Source organism: Rhinolophus sinicus, chromosome 9 (assembly GCF_057876585.1).
Source record: "Rhinolophus sinicus isolate RSI-liver-muscle chromosome 9, RSI-T2T, whole genome shotgun sequence".
Lineage (NCBI taxonomy): Eukaryota > Metazoa > Chordata > Mammalia > Chiroptera > Rhinolophidae > Rhinolophus > Rhinolophus sinicus.
Window position 1 is genome coordinate 15,606,957 of NC_142509.1, and position 19,377 is coordinate 15,626,333.

General features: G+C 38.1%; 1 protein-coding gene across 4 annotated transcripts in view; it reads right to left on the minus strand.

The window, feature by feature from the left end:
- The window catches only part of CCDC15 (coiled-coil domain containing 15), an 80,388-nt gene extending 63,539 nt beyond the window's left edge, over positions 1–16,849 (minus strand). Inside the window, exons 1-4 of one of the 4 annotated variants that reach the window (XM_088800860.1) lie at positions 16,302–16,848; positions 14,184–14,333; positions 8,969–9,160; positions 833–946 (exon numbers count right to left, since the gene is read on the minus strand). In XM_088800860.1, coding sequence (XP_088656986.1) covers positions 833–946; positions 8,969–9,160; positions 14,184–14,333; positions 16,302–16,469 — 624 coding nt within the window. In that variant the 5' untranslated portion in view covers positions 16,470–16,848. Of the gene's footprint in view, positions 1–832; positions 947–8,968; positions 9,161–14,183; positions 14,334–16,301 lie in introns of all 4 variants that reach the window. The other 3 variants (XM_088800861.1, XM_088800859.1, XM_088800858.1) reach the window with 3 other exon arrangements.
- Positions 16,850–19,377: the final 2,528 nt, after the last annotated feature.

Consider the following 19,377-nt stretch of genomic DNA (forward strand, 5'->3'; position numbering starts at 1 on the left):
CTGAACACTGAAATAAGTAGGCACCAAAACAATGTTATTTTACAAGTACAGTCTTAAGTATCCTTTTAAGTCTAATTCCACATTTGGATTCCCATTTTTCAATTCCCACATTTCAATTCCCATTTTTAATTTTAAAAAATTAATCAAAAGAATTTCTTTATTTAAAAAAAAAACAATGGTATTGAGTTTTTCCTAATTACAAAGCAAAATACATACATTACAGAAAAATTTTAAAGTAAAGAAAGCCAACAGAAGACAATTTTATAAAAATCACTTGTAATAACACTACCCAGAAACAGTATTCTTTCCAGGCTTTTATCTATGCACATAGCATTCTCTCCCCATCTCTTTATTTTGCTTTATTTTTTTCATAGCACTTATCATTTGAAACTATATTCTGTATCTGTTTGCTTATTTATTATATGCTTCCCCACTAGGACAGGCGCTCCTTGAGGGATCTTTGTGTATATTTTCACCACTGTAAGTCCTGGTCCTAGACCAATGCCTGGCAATTATAGATGTTCCATAAATATTTGTTGAATTATTTTTTTTAATTGAGATTATAGTGTATATAATTTTGTACACTATTTTTTCCAATGAACTTTATATCACAGACACTTACCCTTGTCTTCAGATATTCTTTGAAAGCATACTTTTTTTTAGAGTGGCTATCTATGGATATATTATAATTTTTTAACCATTCCCTACTATTGAATAGTTAAGGTTATTTCCAATTATTTTATAGTTCTAAATAATGCTGAGATTATAAATAAATCTTTACCTGTATTTTTTATCTCTATTTTAAAACATAATGTATTTGAAATTAATTTACCTCTTGGGTGGGAAAGCTTTTCCTTGTACCATCTGGAAACACTGATGTATTTTTTTTACTCACAATTTTAAAGGATGCCAGCCGATGACGTGCTTGTTTCATGGTTTGACTAAGCTGCCAAGCAAAGGGGAGGAAAAAGCAAAAAAAAAACAGGCTTAAGTTTTATGGGTTTAAAAAATTTTTTTTTTTTACTTTTAGGTATAAAAAACAATGTAACAGTTAGACATTTACACCCCTCACAAAGTGATAACTCACCCCAATCTCCTACCCCTCTGACATCGAATATAGTTGTTACAAATCCAGAGACCATATTCCTTATGTTGTATTCCACATCTCGTGACCACACACACACACACACACACACACACACACACACACACACAGAGGGTGCCAAAAAAATGTATACACATTTTTAAAAAGGAAAAAGCTGTATTAAATTTATGCTGATGGTAACCACTTTGAGCACCTCTTGTAATTGTAGAAGTCAAATATGACTTGTATTCATCTTTCGTTATCGGTATATATTGAGTATTACAATTTTAATACAGTTTTTCCTTTCTTAAAATGTATATACATTTTTTGGTACCCTCTGTATATATTTAATTATAGCTGACATTCAATATTATTCAACTTCAGGGGCTGGCCCGGTGGCTCAGGTGGTTAGAGCTCCATGCTCCTAACTCCGAACACTGCCGTTCGATTCCCACATGGGCCAGTGGGCTCTCAACCACAGGGTTGCCAGTTCAATTCCTCGAGTCCCGCAAGGGATGGTGGGCTCTGCCCCCTGCAACTAAGATTGAACACGGCACCTTGAGCTGAGCTGCCTCCTGAATGGCTCAGTTGGTTGGAGCACGGGCTCTCAACCACAAGGTTGCCAGTTCGATTCCTCGACTCCCGCGAGGGATGGTGGGCTGTGCCCCCTGCAACTAGAAAACGGCAACTGGACCTGGAGTTGAGCTGTGCCCTCCACAACTAAGATTGAAAGGACAACAACTTGACTTGGAAAAAAAGCCTGGAAGTACACACTGCTCCCAAATAAAGTCCTGTTCCCCTTCCCCAATAAAAAAAAATATATATATTATTCAACTTCAGCTTCAGTTGGACAGCGCAGTGGTCAGGCATCTACACAGTCTATGAAGTGATCCCCCTGATAAGTCCAGTGCCCATCTGGCACCTTACATAATCTTTACAGCATTGTTGATTATAATCCCCAAACTGTATTTCATATCCCCGTGGCTATATTGTGACCACTAATTTGTACTTTATAATCCCTTCACCTTCTCCCCCATCCATTTAGCAACCACCAGTTGTTGTTTTTTCCCCTATATCTCTGAGTTTTTTTTGTTCGTTTATTCTGTTCTTTAGATTCCACATATAAGTGAGCAGGCTAGTCTTAATACCAAATTCACTAAAGTCTTCCAACAGGAAAATAGGACCCTATTATTAAAAAATGCCAGACCTAAGACAAGAGGATTATTTGCAAAGGAGACTGACTGTGATCTGCTGATAATGTTTTTACAACATTATTTTTATTATTCTAAGAGACCGCATTTCATAACTTGATTTTAAGTGCTGTTACTCAAATTGTTTTTAATAACGTATGCTTTATATTAAGTATGTACAGAAAAATATCAGAACTAAAAGTTTTAATTAATACACTTAGAAATTATTGAGCAGACACATTCCTTACCTTCTATCCATCTTCTCAATAAGGAATTATTTCTCCAACTGGTCCTTGTCTACCTAGTTACTTTTTATCACACTTGCTAGAAGACTATGCCTAATCCTCCTAAAGTCCTTTTTCCTGTTTACATGGACCCCTTTTTCACCCCTACATTTAAAGACTATAGCTATTTAAAGTCTTTTCTCAAATCTCCCTTCTACAAGGAAGCCCTCCTCGGTTAACTTAGACGCAAACACAAGCATTTAAACAGAACCAATGTTTCAAGTACTCTAACAGCTGATAATCAGTATTAAGAGGTTGACTTTGTGTTCATTCCTTATCTCTATGTTGATTTCTTTTTCAGAGAAACACAGCCTACTTTATATTCCACAAATCTGTACAGAATGTTCCTTTAAGAAAAATACAGAAATGAACAAAGTACCATTTTTTAGGCTGAACACTACATCGTATGGAAGAAAATCATATCCTACACTACTCAGTGAAATTATGGCAAAGACAAGACCAGTTCTAACCCATCCAGTAAAAGTTTAACGATATCAACTCTCCCTTGAAGGGAAATCATGACTATGATTTACTGATATAAATAATACTTTATGATTTTTACTAATAGTGAGCTAGGGATAAAAACACTCTCACTACCAGCAGTTTCCTTACAGCATGTCAACTCTGTTTTGCCCTTGCTTCTAGAAGGTGTACACCTCTAGCCAGAGAAACCAGCTTGAAATATTACTGTTTATTCTACTAAGAGGAAGATTTCTAAATGTGATTAGCACAGAGTGGCTGTAGGGGTCAAGACAGAGTTAGTTACTCACAATGCAAAAAGAGGTATGTGCAGGTGAGGTTATGAAAAAATACCGAGCCATGAATATGCCTCCTACTCATTGCCAAGTATGATACATGTTACTGCCCTGCACAATATAACAGATTTAAATCAGGGAACATAATCGTCATTTCCCATCAAGCCCCAGCCTTTGTTATTAGAGTCACAGATTGATTAGTCCTATAAGCAGGATATTTCAACCGGCCCAGCAACTGGACTACACATTGTATCCATTCTTTTTCTCTGTCATTACCAAACCCTTCACCAAACCTCACCCAAAGGCCCTTTTTTTTTTTTTTTTTCCCAAAGGCCCTTTTAATGACCTGCCATGAGGACTCTAGTGGGCTGAATAATGGCACCCAAAGATATCCAGTCCCAATCCCTGAAACTTTTAAATATCACTTTATCAGGAAAAGGGGATTTTGTAGATGTGATTAAGTTAAGGATGATGAGATGAGATGAGGATAATCCTGGATGATCCAGATAGGCCCTAAATGCCATCACAAATATCTAAGAGATAGAGGAATATTTGACATACAGAAGAAGTGAAGGTGATGTGAAGACAGAGGCAAAGGCTCATTGGTGTGTCCACAGCAAAGGAATGCCAGCAAACATCAAAAGTTTGACGAGTCAAGGAAGAAATTTCCCCCTAGAATCTGTGGAAAGAGCACAGCCCTGCTGACGTCTTGATTTTGGCTCAGTGACACTGATTGTGGATTTCCAGCCTTTAGAACTGCGAGAATAAATTTCTGTCATTTGAAGCCACCAACTTTTAGGTAACTTCTTACAGCAGCCGCAGGAAACTAATAATACAAGGACCAAAGTCAATGTTAATAAGCATTAAACAAAAACATAGAAAATAGGGGGACGTTACAAATCAAAATATGTAAAATGAATAGGTATGTAAGTACACATTTCTCTTATTGCAAGATAATGGTGATCACTCAATATATCTGTGAGTGTATATATATAAATTTGTATGGGTGTATATATACATATATTTACACAAGTAAGCTTAAACATACATATGCATGTGTACATATGTTGTATGTGTGTGACTACTCAAAACTAAAATTTGACCAAAGTCTTTTGTATATTGAAAGCTGAGGCACAGTTTTCATTCTTTTGTGGCCACTGTTATTAACAAAGACTGACACTGAATCTCTAACCAAGACTTAAAAACTCCCTGATAGAAATGAGTTATTCATAATTATGTAGGAAACCTAGCAAATGTAACTATCAATAAGCAAAAGGATTTCTGACTGATGAAATAAAAATTTACTATATAAACAAATTTGGAGACAAATCTTAAAATTGAAAGCAAACAATGATCACATATTAAAACAAAATATGAAACTTCAAATATAAAGGATAAAATTTGACAAATATACAGATATCTACTATGGCACTGTTCCCATTCATGGCTCATATTTTCTTCAGTTTTTTAATTTATTCGTGTAATTTTTTTAGACAATTAGGGATTAGAAAGAAAGAACTTATATGTAACTGTATAAATGAAACAATGTAGCATATATGCAGGTCATGGGAAAAGAGTATAAATGAGATCTAACATTTATAGAATTTTACTTACTCCATTGCCATGCAAGCTTAATACCAATTTTAAATGTATGTTAATGCCATGAAAATCTACCCAAAGTCAAATTCTATTCAAGTACAATGTAGTTTATTTGCAAATAATGACATACTGATCTTTAAATGTGTATGACTTTTCAATGGCCACAAAAATAGTATACAATTAAAACTCAACTCACATGAGCCCCTAATTATAGTCCATGAACCCCAATGCAATACATCAATTGCATTAACTTTCTTTTATCATTAAGTCAGCATACCAAGCTATAGGGTGGCCAGTAACCTAGATCTCATGCAAAAAGGCAGGCTGGGCCAATAAAGATTCCTTATCTTACACAATGAACTAGGAAGTGATCAGAGAAAAGTCAGAGATGGGAACTGGACTTAAAAGGTCCTAAGCTGGAGAAAAGAAGCTAAAGAAGCTTCAAGTATTCCAAAGTTTCGGAGCTGTGATGATGAGAATACCAGTTGGTAATAAAAAAAAATATCAGTGAAGAAGAGAGAAGCAGGGCAACCAACTCTTCCGGTTTGCCAGGAACTGTCCCAGGTTTAGCACTGCAAGTCTCATGTCCTGGGAAACCCCTCAATCTCAGGCAAACGGGGAAAGCTGGTCACCCTATGAGAACAAGTGAATCAGTCAAGTTAATGATCAAATACTAGGGTGAAGATCAAAGATCCCATGCTGCTGGGATCACTGGAGCTACCTCAGATCCAGAAAAACTCTCTATCTGCTGACTCCTTAAGGAAATTAGGATACAACTATGTATGAGTTTGTGACTCTCCCTTTATTACCCCATGTATATTCTTAAAATACACCTTCTCCTTGTCTGGGTTAGCCTGAATTCTTGCAGCCAAAAGAGCCTAACTGAAACACTGGTTTTTTTCCATGAGAGATTGTAGAAAACTTAGCAGGTTATTTCACATCACTTAACTACCAAAATTAATTGTTATTTCCCACTTTGAAAAACCTGGAAAACTTGCATTCATATAAAGAGAGAAAAAAAATAAAAAACAAGATAATACAAGATTCAGTGAGAAACAAATAAAAAGCTGGGATATACCACGGTAGAAAGAAATAGTGGTGAACTTTACAGTCCATAGATAAATAAAAAGTTGTTATATTGTGAGAATGAAATAACGCTCAGTTGTTCTTCAATTCTCCACCAAAATGAAGATATCAAAGGATACCACAGGCACTCAATCCTTAGAGATAAATATCAGTACTAACAAAAAGCAGGGGGCTGGGCTAGTTCTATTTTATGAGAACACTTGAAATTTCTTCCAGTCCTTTGATTCTGGTTCCTAACTTTAGGTGCTCAATCTTATCTGATCTTAGAACAAGCAGGCATTAGAAATGTAGAAACCCAAAAAGAGAAAAATGATAGCTATAATCAAATACTTGAAATGTTTTAGAGATCACCATGGTATTTTATTCTCTATTATTTGTAAGCACAAAACGAGGCCCAATGGAGGAAAGTTATAGGGAGGGAGATTCTCACTCAATATATTGAATAAATACTTGTTATAATTTCAAGTCTTCTAAAAATGAAATAAATAGTCTAAAAAGTAGTGAGTTGCTTAATAGTGGCAGTGTTCTAGCAGAAACGTTATAAAAAGAATTCCTTAGAGAAAGGGTAGGCTAGATAATGTCTTTTCTAACATTTAACTTAAAATATAAATAAATTCAAAGACACTGGAAACTTCGAACATATATAGAAGTAGACAAAATACAATAATGAACACCCACATACATATAGACCAGCTTGAATATATCAACTCCTAGCCAATCTTGCTTTATCCATAACCCCCTACTTCACCTCATCCTTAAATTATTTAAAAGTATAGCCCAGATCATGTCATCCTGAAATATTTCAATATGTCTGGTGAACTTTTAAAACCCTTCCAAACCCAAGATTCTATGTTTCTATCACTCCAAGACAGAAGAAAATTGAAAAGTCCACTAACATTCAGAAAGTGAACTATGTTCACCATGTACTCAACCAGTTGTAGATAAACTGAGGGAATGAGGGCTTCAACAGTGTCATTGTCTAGTTCTTAGCGACATCTAGTGGATAAAAATTGCAACACAAATGGTAAGCTCACAAAGCCATCTATTGTCATGGTATTGTATGGGCAAAAGTTTATAGGCTTAAAGTATTATAGTTTAAGTCACTGAACATTCTTCAATAGTTCCTCTTCTTTTAAGAAAAAAACAGGGTATAAAAACTTTTTAAATTTTTGTAACATTTAAGGCTTTCCATAACCTGATTTCCTCCTACGTACCTATCTAACTTCATTTTCTGTTATTCTCCTCTATAAACTAAGAGTTGGAAAGGTCCCATCACTAATTCCCAAACTTACCTAGCTCATTCCATATTCTAGACTTTTAAATGTTCCTCCTATGTCAAAGTTCTCTTGAATCTACCAATCCAATTCAGCTTACCAATTCAAAATATACAACTCAATTCCATCTCTCCCAGGAATTCTTTCCCAACTATTTCCTCGGAATTTAAAATTTTTTGAACTCCCACAGCACAACTTTATCACCAAATATAGCAAATATCTCTAGATTAATCTCTGCTACATTGCAGTTCTATTTGCTTTGTATCTGTCCTGGTAAATATAAACCCATGGGGCCCCATTTCACATTTCATTAGCCCTACAATGTTTAACAAACACAGTATATTCAAATGTCTATCCACCGATGTGTTCTATTTATGCATTATGCAGATGAAGTAAAATCCTCAATACCATGGGATTTATAGCTACAAACGCCATAAAGGTAAGGACTGCACCCATTTCAGTCAATGTCCTATCCCTTGTACTTTATGCAGTGCCTGCTTCATTAAACATTTGCTCAACAAATTGTTCATTATCAAGAAAACAAATATGATTATAAAAATAATGATTACAAAGCAAACAATAACAAGATTAAGTCATAGTCTGGGACAAAGGAAAAAATTTTTAAGTTTTTCAATATAACATGTGCTTGTAAAGCTTTCCCTATTTATATTATTATGCTGTTACACCATCAGATTTGCTTCATACTTATGACCAAGCATGTTAGCAGTTACACAACTTTTATTTTCACATAATCATCATTTCCTACATTTTTCTCTCCTCTCGCTATCCCTAGGAATACATTTTGAAGTGATAAGATTCCCAAAGCAGAGCTGAAGAATGGTATCAATTGGACAAAAGCTCAGGCACACTATAGGGATGGTTGACTGGATGGCATCAAGTGATTCGAGCAGATGAATCTACTCATGGTGGTTAATTTTTAAATGTCAGGTATACAAAATGAATCATTAAATAAAAGTTACATTTTTAAAAAATATCTGAATATGTTAATTTAGATTTTACCATATTATTACTTGACCTATAGATCTATTTATTGTGCTAATCAGATAAAAGGACAGAAAAAAAATAGAAAATGAAATGCCCCAGTATGTATTAACCCTTTTTGTAAAAGAGGTTTGGAATCACTTCTGTTCCTATGCTACAAAGTTGAGAGTAACTTATCTATAACACAATTCCAGTATAACTGGGAAAAATCTATGTTCTTTGACCCAAAGCTCTTTCTAGTAATTATTATTGTTGTTGTTTTTAACTTTTACTTATTTTAAGTGTGCCTTTCCAGGACCCATCAGCTCCAAGTCAAGTAGTTGTTTCAATCTAGTTGTGGAGGGCGCAGCTCACAGTGGCCCACGTGGGGATTGAACCAGCAACCTTGTTGTTAAGAGCACCGCGCTCTAACCAACTGAGCTAACCCGCCGCCCCTCTAATAAGTTTTGAACTCTAACACTTTGGCACCTTACTTTAAACGACTCTAAAATGTCTTACCAAAAATAAATACAAATTTAAAATACATGCATATAAATAAACATCATCTTACTATTCCCCACTTTACAAAGGTAAGAAAACAAGGTGATAAAAAAGTAAAGTTGAATGTGATACCTCCTAATCTCTACTTCATATCCTAGGTATGTCACACATCTAAAAAGTTCACAGACATAAAATAAAATGAATATGTACTTACAGCCTGGGCTTGTTGTTGGAATGATTGATTCTGATTCTCTCTATCTTCAATTCCATCCCCAAGCATCTGGGAAGGCAGTGACCTAGCACTTCCAATAGCAGCATTCAAATTGTTTGGAAAAACACTTGTTCTTTTGGGAGTTAAATGTGCTGGATCTGAAGATTGCATGGCTATAGCGCCTTCTTTTTCTGCCTTCACAAAGGAAAACAGAGTGAGATGATTCTAGTGAGATTCCACTCCAATCACATAATACCTATAAGCAGCCCCAAAAATTTAACATTGGGGTTGGGGGGAAGTAGGGGAAAGCTTTAGCTGGCAAAAATACCCAACATTTACCGGGCACCTACTATGTGCTAATAATTTACATTATCTCATCTAATTCTCACAATAATCTTATGAGACAAGTATCATACCCTCATTTTATAGGTGAAAAAACTGTCCAGAAAAGTAATTAGCCCAAGGTTACATAGCTAGTAAAATAGCAATAGCCCGGTTAGCATCATGGCTGGGTGAGAAGACCCCTTGGTATCTCCCACTAAATTTACAACTCAAACATCTATAATCCAACAAAGATTCCTCTGCTCAACACACAAACACCTGAGAGATCCAGGCATCAGTACATCTGAAGGTGGGAGTATTAGAACATGTAGGGGAGGTAGGACAAAGGGAAGGACAGGGGTGTGGGGGAGGACTCAATACAGGAAAGACGGCACCTGCCTGCCCGCTGTACAGGAGGACCCCACACAGGGAAAATGGCAACTGTCCTCCAGCCCTCGCCACAAAGCCACACATATCAGTCTCCCCCTCACCCCTGTCCCTGTATGCCTCCAACACCCTCAAGCCACTGTCCCTCCGCTGGAGCCCAGGCACAAATACTTGGATTGGCTGCCCTGAGATAAAGGAGGTATGACATTTTGAAAAGAAGTATGGATTTTTCAGGGGAAATGGGATTCACTGAGATTACTGAAGTACTGCGAGTAACTCCACTTCCAGAAAAAAGGAGCATCCTTTACAGTTTCCATCAATCAAGATCAATGGGATGAAATGAAAAAAAGAAATATACCTCTTACCAACCCAGTACATGAGAAATATCAGGGATAATCTCATTAGTCAATAGACTTTTCTTTAATTGTATCTGAAGTTTTTAGGAGACCTAAATTTTTAGAAGGTTAGAAGCTATAATGTCTTTAAATACTATTTAAGCTATTTTACCCACATGGTGTTAAAAATTGTGAGTTTTCAATAACAGTAAAGGAAATGAGTTCTCTCTAAAAAAAAGGAAAAAGGGAAGGACAGGGAACGGGTTCACAGACACAGTTCTATAGCCGCAGTAGCCCCAGCTAACGTCGTAGTGGTAGAGTTGAGTGCAGCCCCCACAATATGGTGGGTGGAAGTTAAGAGGGGCAGAAGCAGCACCAGCGCCCAAGAATCTGGCTCCCTATACTCCCCAGACCCCCACTGCAGCGAAATCCAGAAGCAGCAGCAGAAATGTGTTTAACAGCACAGCGGTGCCAGTGAACATTAGGAATAAAGAGGCAGCACTGGGGCTCAAGAATCCAGCTCCCTCTTACCTGTCACATCCCTCCCCACCCCACGGTAATGGTGGCCCAAGACCAAGGCAACCGAGAAACAGCAGGGTCACCCACCAACCCACATAGATAAAACAAAAACTTGCACTATAGCACCATCTACTTGGAAACAAAAGAAACACTTCCAATTAGCAACCACTGAATTGTTAAAATCAAAACAGGAAACAAAAAGTCCACTATTTTAAATGCAAAGGCAGAGAAAGAATCCATCAAGTATCATCAAGGTAAGAAGGTAGCTCAGAAAGAGAATGAAAAGTCTCTAATCTCAAAGACATGAAAGACTGTGATTTAAATGACAGAGAATGCAAGATTGCAATTATAAAAATACTCAATGAGATATAAGAGAACTCAGAAAGGTAATTCAATGAGCCCAGGGATAAAATTAACAAAAGGAGTACTTTACCAAACAACCAAACAGAAATTCTGGAGCTGAAGAACTCAATAAATGAGATGAAGAATGCATTAGAAAGCACTGGAAATAGAGCAGACCAGATGGAAGAGAGAATCAGCAAGCTTTAAGATAGAAGTCTAGAAATCATTTAGGTGGAAGAAGAGAACTAAGAGTTTAAAAAAAAAAAGTGAAAGAACTCTATGAGAACTATCTGACACCATTAGAAAGAGCAACAAAGGGTATTCCAGGAGAAGAGAACAGAAAGCATATTCAAAGAAATAATTGATGAGAACTTCTCAAACCTAGGGAAGGAATTAGACATTCAAGTACAAGAAGTTAACAGAACACTTAATTATTTCAACGCAAAAAGAACCTTCTCTAAGACACATCCTATTAAAATTGTCGAAAGTTAATGATAAAAAAAGAATTGTCAAGGCAGCCAAGAAAAAAAAAAAAAGACAGTAACCTACAAAGGAAAGTCCATCAGATTTCTCAGTAGAAACCTTAAAGGCCAGGTGAGAGTGGAATGATGTATTAAAAATACTGAAAGAGATAAACCACCCGCCAAGAATAATATATCCAGCAAAGTTATCTTTTAGATATGAAGAAGAAATATAGGCTTTCCCAGACAAACAAAACTGAGGGAATTTGTCACTTTGAGACCTGCATTACAGATTAAGAGGAGCTCTTCCAGCTGAAACAAAAAAGACAAAAGTATTCAACATTTTGAGACAGACAGAAGGAAGAAATTCCAATGCTATTTCAGGAAAGGTATTAAACAATTATAGCATAAAGATAAAAATGGGGGAAAGCATTAAAAATAACTATAGCTACTGCAATTTGGTAATGAATACACAACATAAAAAAATAATTTGTGGGCCAGCCCAGTGGCTCAGGCAGTTGGAGCTCCATGCTCCTGAACCCAAAGGCTGCCGGTTTGATTCCCACATGGGCCAGTGGGCTCTCAACCACAAGGTTGCCGGTTCAATTCCTCGACTCCCCCAAGGGATGGTGGGCTCTGCCCCCTGCAACTAAGATTGAACACGGCACCTTGAGCTGAGCTGCCGCTCAGCTCCCGGATGGCTCAGTTGGTTGGAGCGCATCCTCTCAACCACAAGGTTGCTGGTTCAACTCCCACAAGGGATGGTGGGCTGTGCCCCCTGCAACTAATAACGGTAACTGGACCTGGAGCTGAGCTGGCCCTCCACAACTAAGATTCAAAGGACAACAACTTAACTTGGAAAAAGTCCTGGAAGTACACACTGGTCCCCAATAAAGTCCCATTCCCCTTCCCCAATAAAAAAATAAAATAAAAAACTGGCTATATAAGTCCTCATATATCAATAATCACCCAAAATGGATTGAACTCACCAATCAAAAGTAAATGGATTGAACTCACCAATCAAAAGGCACAGAGTAGCTGGATGGATTAAAAACCAAGAACTGACTACATGCTTGCATCAGGAGCAAAGACAAACATAGGCTCAAAGTGAAGGGATAAAAGATGATACTCCAAGCAAATCGTATCCAGAGAAGAGCAGGTATAGTCGTACTCACATCAGACAAAATAGATTTCAAGACAAAAAAGGTAATAAGAGACAAAGATCGACATTTTTTAATGATAAAGCAAAATATCTATCAAAAAGACATACATTTATTAATATATATGCACCCAACCTAGAAGCACCAAAATATATAAAGCAATTACCAATACACCAAAAGGGAGAAACTGACAAAAATACAATTATAGTATGGAATCTAAACACCCCATTGAGCAATACATAAATCATCCAAACATAAAAGTCAATGAGGAAAGACCCCAAATAGCCAAAGCAATCCTGAGGAAAAAACAACAAAGCTGGAGGTATCATACACCCCAACTTCAAACTATATTACAAAGCTATAGTAATCAAAACAACATGTACTGGCAAAAAACAGACACAGACCAATGGAACAGAATTGAGAATCCCAAAATAAACTCACATATACACGGGCAACTAATTTATGACAAAGGAGCCAAGAATATACCACATAGAAAGGAGAGTCTCTCCAATAGATGGTGTTGGGAAAACTGAACAGCCGTATGCAAAAGAACGAAACTAGACCACTGTCTTACACCATACACAAAAATTAACTCAAAATTGATTAAAGACTTGAATGTAAGACCTGAAAGAATAAAATATATAGAAGAAAATATAGGCACTAAGCTTCTGGACATTGGTCTCAGAGATGTTTTTGTGAATTTGGTTCACACCTATTAGATTGGCTATTATTAAAACGACAAGAAATAACAAGTGTTACAGAAGACGTGGAGAAAAGGGAACCCTAATATACTGTTGGTGGGAATGTAAATTGGTGCAGCCACTATGGAAAACAGTATGGAGGTTCCTTAAAAAATTAAGACTAGAATTACCATATGACCCAGAAATTCCTCTTCTGGGTATTTACCTGAAAAATATGAAAACACTAATTTATAAAGATGGATATACCCCTATGATTATTGCAGCATTATTTACAATAGCCAAGACATGGAAACAACCTAAGTGTCCATCAGTGGATGAATGGATAAAGAATATGTGGTAGATATAAACAATGGAATACTACTTAGCCATTAAAAAAAAAGAAATATTGCCATTTTCAGAAACATGGATGCATCTTGAGGGTAGTATGGTAAGTGAAATAAGTCAGATGGAAAAAGACAAAAACCATATGATTTCACTCATGTGTAGAATGTCAAGCAAAAAAGTAACAAATGGACTAACAAAACAAACTCATAAATAACAGACAACAGAACGGTGGTTACCAAGAGGGAAAGGGCGAAAATGAGTAAAGAGGGTCAAATATATGGTAACAGAAGGAAACCAGATTTTGGGTGGTGAGCATGCAATAGAGAATACAGGTAATGAATTACAATGTACACCAGAAATTTATACATTATTAACCAATGTTACCTCAATAAATTTAATTTTTTTAAATAGCATAAGCCTGAATTCAAACCCAAATCTGAATCCCAAATTCTGACATTGTTTTTAACTAGTGAAAGCAAAAAAATTAGTCAGAACAACACAGGAATAAAACATGGTTTCTCGATATACAAATCTACTGCCCTCACCAGCAAATCAAATTATACAAAGCATGGAATCCAAAGAAAGTGATACTATTACAGCCTAATGTTTATCTCATAACACACAGACACTTTCTATTCACTCCTTACTCCGTCTCACTTTGAACTTACTGCTTCGTAAGACTTTTGGAGTTGTTGCTTTTTTCTCAGCCTAATTTGTTGATTTACTCGATGTTTGACTTGTCTCTGAAAATGCTTCAAAGCTTCTTGTTTTTTTCTCAGCTGCTCCTTTAGTTCTTCTTCAATCATATATGCTGAAGTCTTTAAAGATGAAAGATAGAAAATGAATTTAAATGTCAGCAGTTTTGCCCAGTAGGGCTCAAGTAATCCCCCCAAAATAGTTCAGTTCTATAATCCAAAATTCCCAGGAGAGTAAGGAAATCACAGGAGTTCAGAAATGATGATCTAGCACATAGCTAGTGAGTATCAAGAACTTAAAGCAAATCACAAACTAAAAATTGGAATTTGTGAGTACTCAACTCAAATCTTAATTTGTCATTGAACTGAGAACAAATGGCATCTTCACTAATTTTTAATGAACCAATTCAAATCTATCTTATGTTACACATTTTCTAAAATGGGTTAAACAACCCAAATACACCAGATTGTTCACCACTCACCAAATATGTCCTTCATACTCAGAATTACACATCATTTTTAACTCAGTGGGCCTTTCCTGTTATCTCCATCTAGTAAAGGCCTACTCAGTCTTCAAGACCATCTAAAACTCACCTCCTAGTTAGTGCCCTTCACAATCCTGTCTTCCTCTGAGCTCGCTTATGCTACAGTACCTCAGATTAACATTAACTGAGTACAGTATTCCTTGATTCCTCCATTAGATTATGAACTAATGTATTCAATTCTCCTTTGTTTCCTCTATAGTGTATAACACAGAGCCTTAAATATAAAGGTACTCAATAGTTATGTAATGGTCTATTTCAAAACATATTCTAAACAACTTGCAACATTTTATCCCATTTGAGTCCCTGATCAGTATTCACCGAGTTGTACCATTCTTCTTGAAATACCATCATCTTAGCACTTAATCATGTACTACCCAAACTCTTAAAATCCTTTCCGGAAATAGGCAGAGGAGGAATAAATGAATGAATATGTGCATACATATATGCAAACATAAATGAGTGAATATACAACATTGCATTGCTATTTAACATTTACTTTAAACACATCTCATTTCTTCTCTGAGATCAGGACAACTAAGTAAATGTACCTCATACTTTCACTAAGTAAATGTACCTCATACTTTTACCTCATGTTCAGCACCCTGTCTGTACATTCAGTAGACCTTCACGCATTTTGCGCATTCCATAAATATTTACCGAATGCCCATGTTTATTAGGCACTAAGATAAAGGTGGAGATGTGATGGTAAGACTTTTTCCCCCTGTGCTCTAGGAGCTCATACTCCATCAGAAAAACTAGATATGTAAACAACTTACCATGAATATAATGTGGTAAGTGCCACAATAAAATTTGAACAAATAGCTCATTGGAACAGGTTGGTGAAAGACTATAAAAAAAATCTTTCAAAATTGTCCTCGAGTTTATTAGTATGTTTGAGTGTTATCATGTAAATAGGCACACATGTAAACTTTGCCAAAGTTTTCTTTCAGCTGAAATGTTCCTCCCTATCATCTATACTTATATCATAAACATTCTTCAAGCACCAATACAAGCTATATTTCCTCATTCATTCATTCAACAAATATCCTGAAGACCTATTATACACTAGGGCAGGAATGACCAGGACATAAAGATCTGTCATAGAATTTATAGTTAAACTTTCTCAGAATCCCAATCAGAATTCATCTCTTTTTCCTTTATTCTCTTACTCTGTTTTGCCTGAATCTCCTTTACCCAACTTATCAAAAACTTTAAGCATTCCATTAATGTTACAAGAAATGTGGCCAACTGTCATCCTGACTACACCGCAGAATGTCTGGAAGGTACAGACAGAGCCTATGTCTTGTGCATAGCAAGCAATCAAGCATTTGTGAAGTAAACTGAAATATATACATATATACATATGTAAGTTTTGGCAAATACATATGTGTTTGTTCCAAAATCCTTAATGAGAGAATATATCTACTTATGACAGAACAGAAATTGCAGCTCCAGACTGTTCTCTTTATCTAAGCACCAGAGAAGGCTAATTTCAAAAAAAGATGGGGTAGGAACCCCCCCCATTTTGGTTCAATCTGACACTCACATACGCTGGTATTTCCGAACTATGTGGTGAGGCAGGTTCCACCCATGCCCCAACTGGGACTATAGCCTGGTTCCTCTCAGCCAGCACTGCCAACACGTCCTTGCTCTTCAGGGGGTTTAATGCCAGGGGCAACTTTGTGGTATTTCGAGACTTCTTGATGGGGGCCATGCTTCCTGGCACCTGTGACTCCTGGTTAGGAGAAAGGAAAAGCTTACAATCTTCAAACGACCGCGTTAAAAGCTGAACCTCCTAACACATGAGCCACAGTCCCCTGAAAAGGAGAGAAGGCTTGGAGGAGGCAGTGGCCTTCCAGGGCGCGGAAGAACGAGGATTCTGGAGGAAAGGGAAAGAGGAAAGCATGGAAGAGAAGTGGGAAGAAATAAAGAGGGAAGAAAAGGCTTAAAGACTGCCTTCTGGAAGGAACGGATGGGAAGGGAGAGACAAAAGGATCTGATTGACAGTACGAGGACTGTACCCAGTGGTGACACAGCGAGGTGGGACAGGGAGGGCTGACGGCAGCAGCCAGAGAGAAAGCGGGCTGGGAGGGCGGGGGTGGGGACCTGGGTCTGAGGCAGTCCAAATACTCAGTGTCCGATTATGGGGGAAGCGCTGAACGAGGAGGGTGTCCTGGGGCAGAGCCCGTTTGGGGCTTCGTGGTCCCACTCCTGAGGTAGCACTGGTCCGGTACCCGCCGGCAGCTCGCTAGACTCAAACTACTCGGGATACTAAGGTAACCGCCTCCGGCAAACCGCCACTTTTGGGTGGGCCGCCCCGCCCCTCCCGTCCCCTCCCCTCTGCCTCCCGGTATTCGCCCTTCCCGGCGGGCAGCACTTTCTGAGAGCGGGGAAGGCGTGAGGGGCGGGTTTAGGGCGCCGGAATTCGTCACTTCCGCTTCCTGTTCGGCTGAGGGGCGGGCCTTGTGAAGGCGCGAGGAACCGGGCGGAAACTGGTGGGTGCGACGGACCGCTGGGTAATATCCCGACCTAGGCAGGGCGGGCTGAGGGGCCGGCTGATGTGCAATCGTGGTCCCAGCCCTGAAACCGCACCAAATCCTCCAGGAAAAGATCAGCGCCAGCCTGGATTGCTGACTGCGAGGCAGGATTCCCAACCGAGGGAAGCACGGGAGAAGGGCTTCCTAGCAGGGCTTCCTAGAGCAGTAATAAATCATACTGCTGTTTTGTACATCTCATTACATTTACAGTGCTATTTCATACATATTCCTATATTTGAGCATCACAGCTTCGTGAGTGGTCTCCCTCCCTGCTGTAAGTTCTGTTATAATCCTGGGCATTTCATTATCCCTATGAAATATCCATTCATTCGTTCATTTAACTTATAATTGAGACATTTTTATATCCCAGTGCTGTTCTAGGCGCTGGAAGTATAAACAGTGAACAAAACAGACAAATACACCTTGCTCATGGAATTCACAATATAACAAGGAATAACCAAACAAACACATGAATACGTAAATAAATGTCTGATGCTGATGAGTACTGTAGAGTAAAAGCAGAAAAAGAGGCTAAAGAGTGTGTTGGAGGGAGGGGACATAAAATTTTAGAAAGGATGACCAGAGAAGGCGTCCCTGAGGTCCTTTCCAGCAGACTCCAATGCAGTTTCATGAGGTATGGAACAAGCTACTGTAATCTTCAAGGGAGAGTTTTATAGAGTGTTCCGAGCAGCGGGCGCAGTGAGTACAGTCACTCCAAAGTGGGTTCAGCCTGGCAAGAAGACTGCCATGTAAGGTTCATGATTATGAATTTAAAGTGAGACCAGTAGGCATGGGTTAGTGTTTTTTCTTTAGTTGCATAGTTACAGGCATGAAGTAAGTGGAGTATTTAATTTTAACCAAAGTTGAGGTTTTGCCAAAATATTGCTATCAAGAAAGGGGCAAGAGAGTTGAAGATCAATGCAAGGGAATAATTAAATAACTGACCGAGGAATTTAAGATAGGTAATGTGGGAAAGGAGGGCAAATAGGAGGTAAGGAACACTGTAAAGTTAAAGCTGGTAGGATCAAGAGATTGTAGGTTCCAGTGGGGTGGGGGGGTGGGGGGAGGTTGAAGGTTTGTTAGAACAGGATACTAGAAAGAATGCACTGAAAAGATAAGAGGTGGTGATCCCAGAGTGGGATGCTTGAAACTGAGAGTATGGAGGGGCTGCAAATATTGGTACTGTCCAAGTCTATGGTTCAACCAAAGGAGGGAGTGCTGAGGCAAGTTAAAGAGCAAGATCGCTGGAGAAGAAAAGGGCATAGAAATGAAAGATCAGAGCATTGGATGGATTATTCCTGAGGTTACTGAAATCGACAAAATATATGAGAAGAATAGTGTTGGAAAGAGCCAGGAACAGAAATCTTCAGGGAATTTCAGGAAAAGTTCTGGAGGTTGGTAGATGAGTATAACTTGGAAAGCAGTGAGTGGTATAGTCTAACAACATTAGATTCCAAGTGAGGGGTGAAGCTCAGAAAAAGGAGGGAGAATGGTTTATAAATAGCATTGAGTAACCAAATAGCAAGAAGGAAACCCATCCCACCTCCACCCAAAGTGGTAAGGAACAGAAAACTGCCTCCACTTGAGAGGACCAGAGTATACAAACAAATAAGTATACAAATAAAATTGATTTGTATACTTTTACACACACACACACACACACACACACACACCAACACTGGGACGAACTGTTATTAGGTAGCTCCTTGCTCTCTCTAACCTACCTCAAGGTCTATGCCTTCCACTAGCAGCTGTGGCAGTAGTTTCATATTAATCTATACTCTCGTTATGTCCAGAGAGCTCCCATCTTAGGCCCAGTTTCTCTTTTCTGACCTTTTCACAAGGTTTATCTTCTATGTGGCCAGAGTTAGTTTCTTAGCAAGGGAACTGTTTGCTTGGAAATGTCTGTCTTGGGGGGGAGGCTGGATGGCTCAGTTGGTTAGAGCGCGAGCTCTCAACAACAAGGTTACGGGTTCAATTCCTGCATGGGATGGTGGGCTGTGCCCCCTGCATCTAAGATTGAAAACGGCAACTAGATTGAAAGACAACGACTTGGAGCTGATGGGCCCCAGGAAAAAAACACAC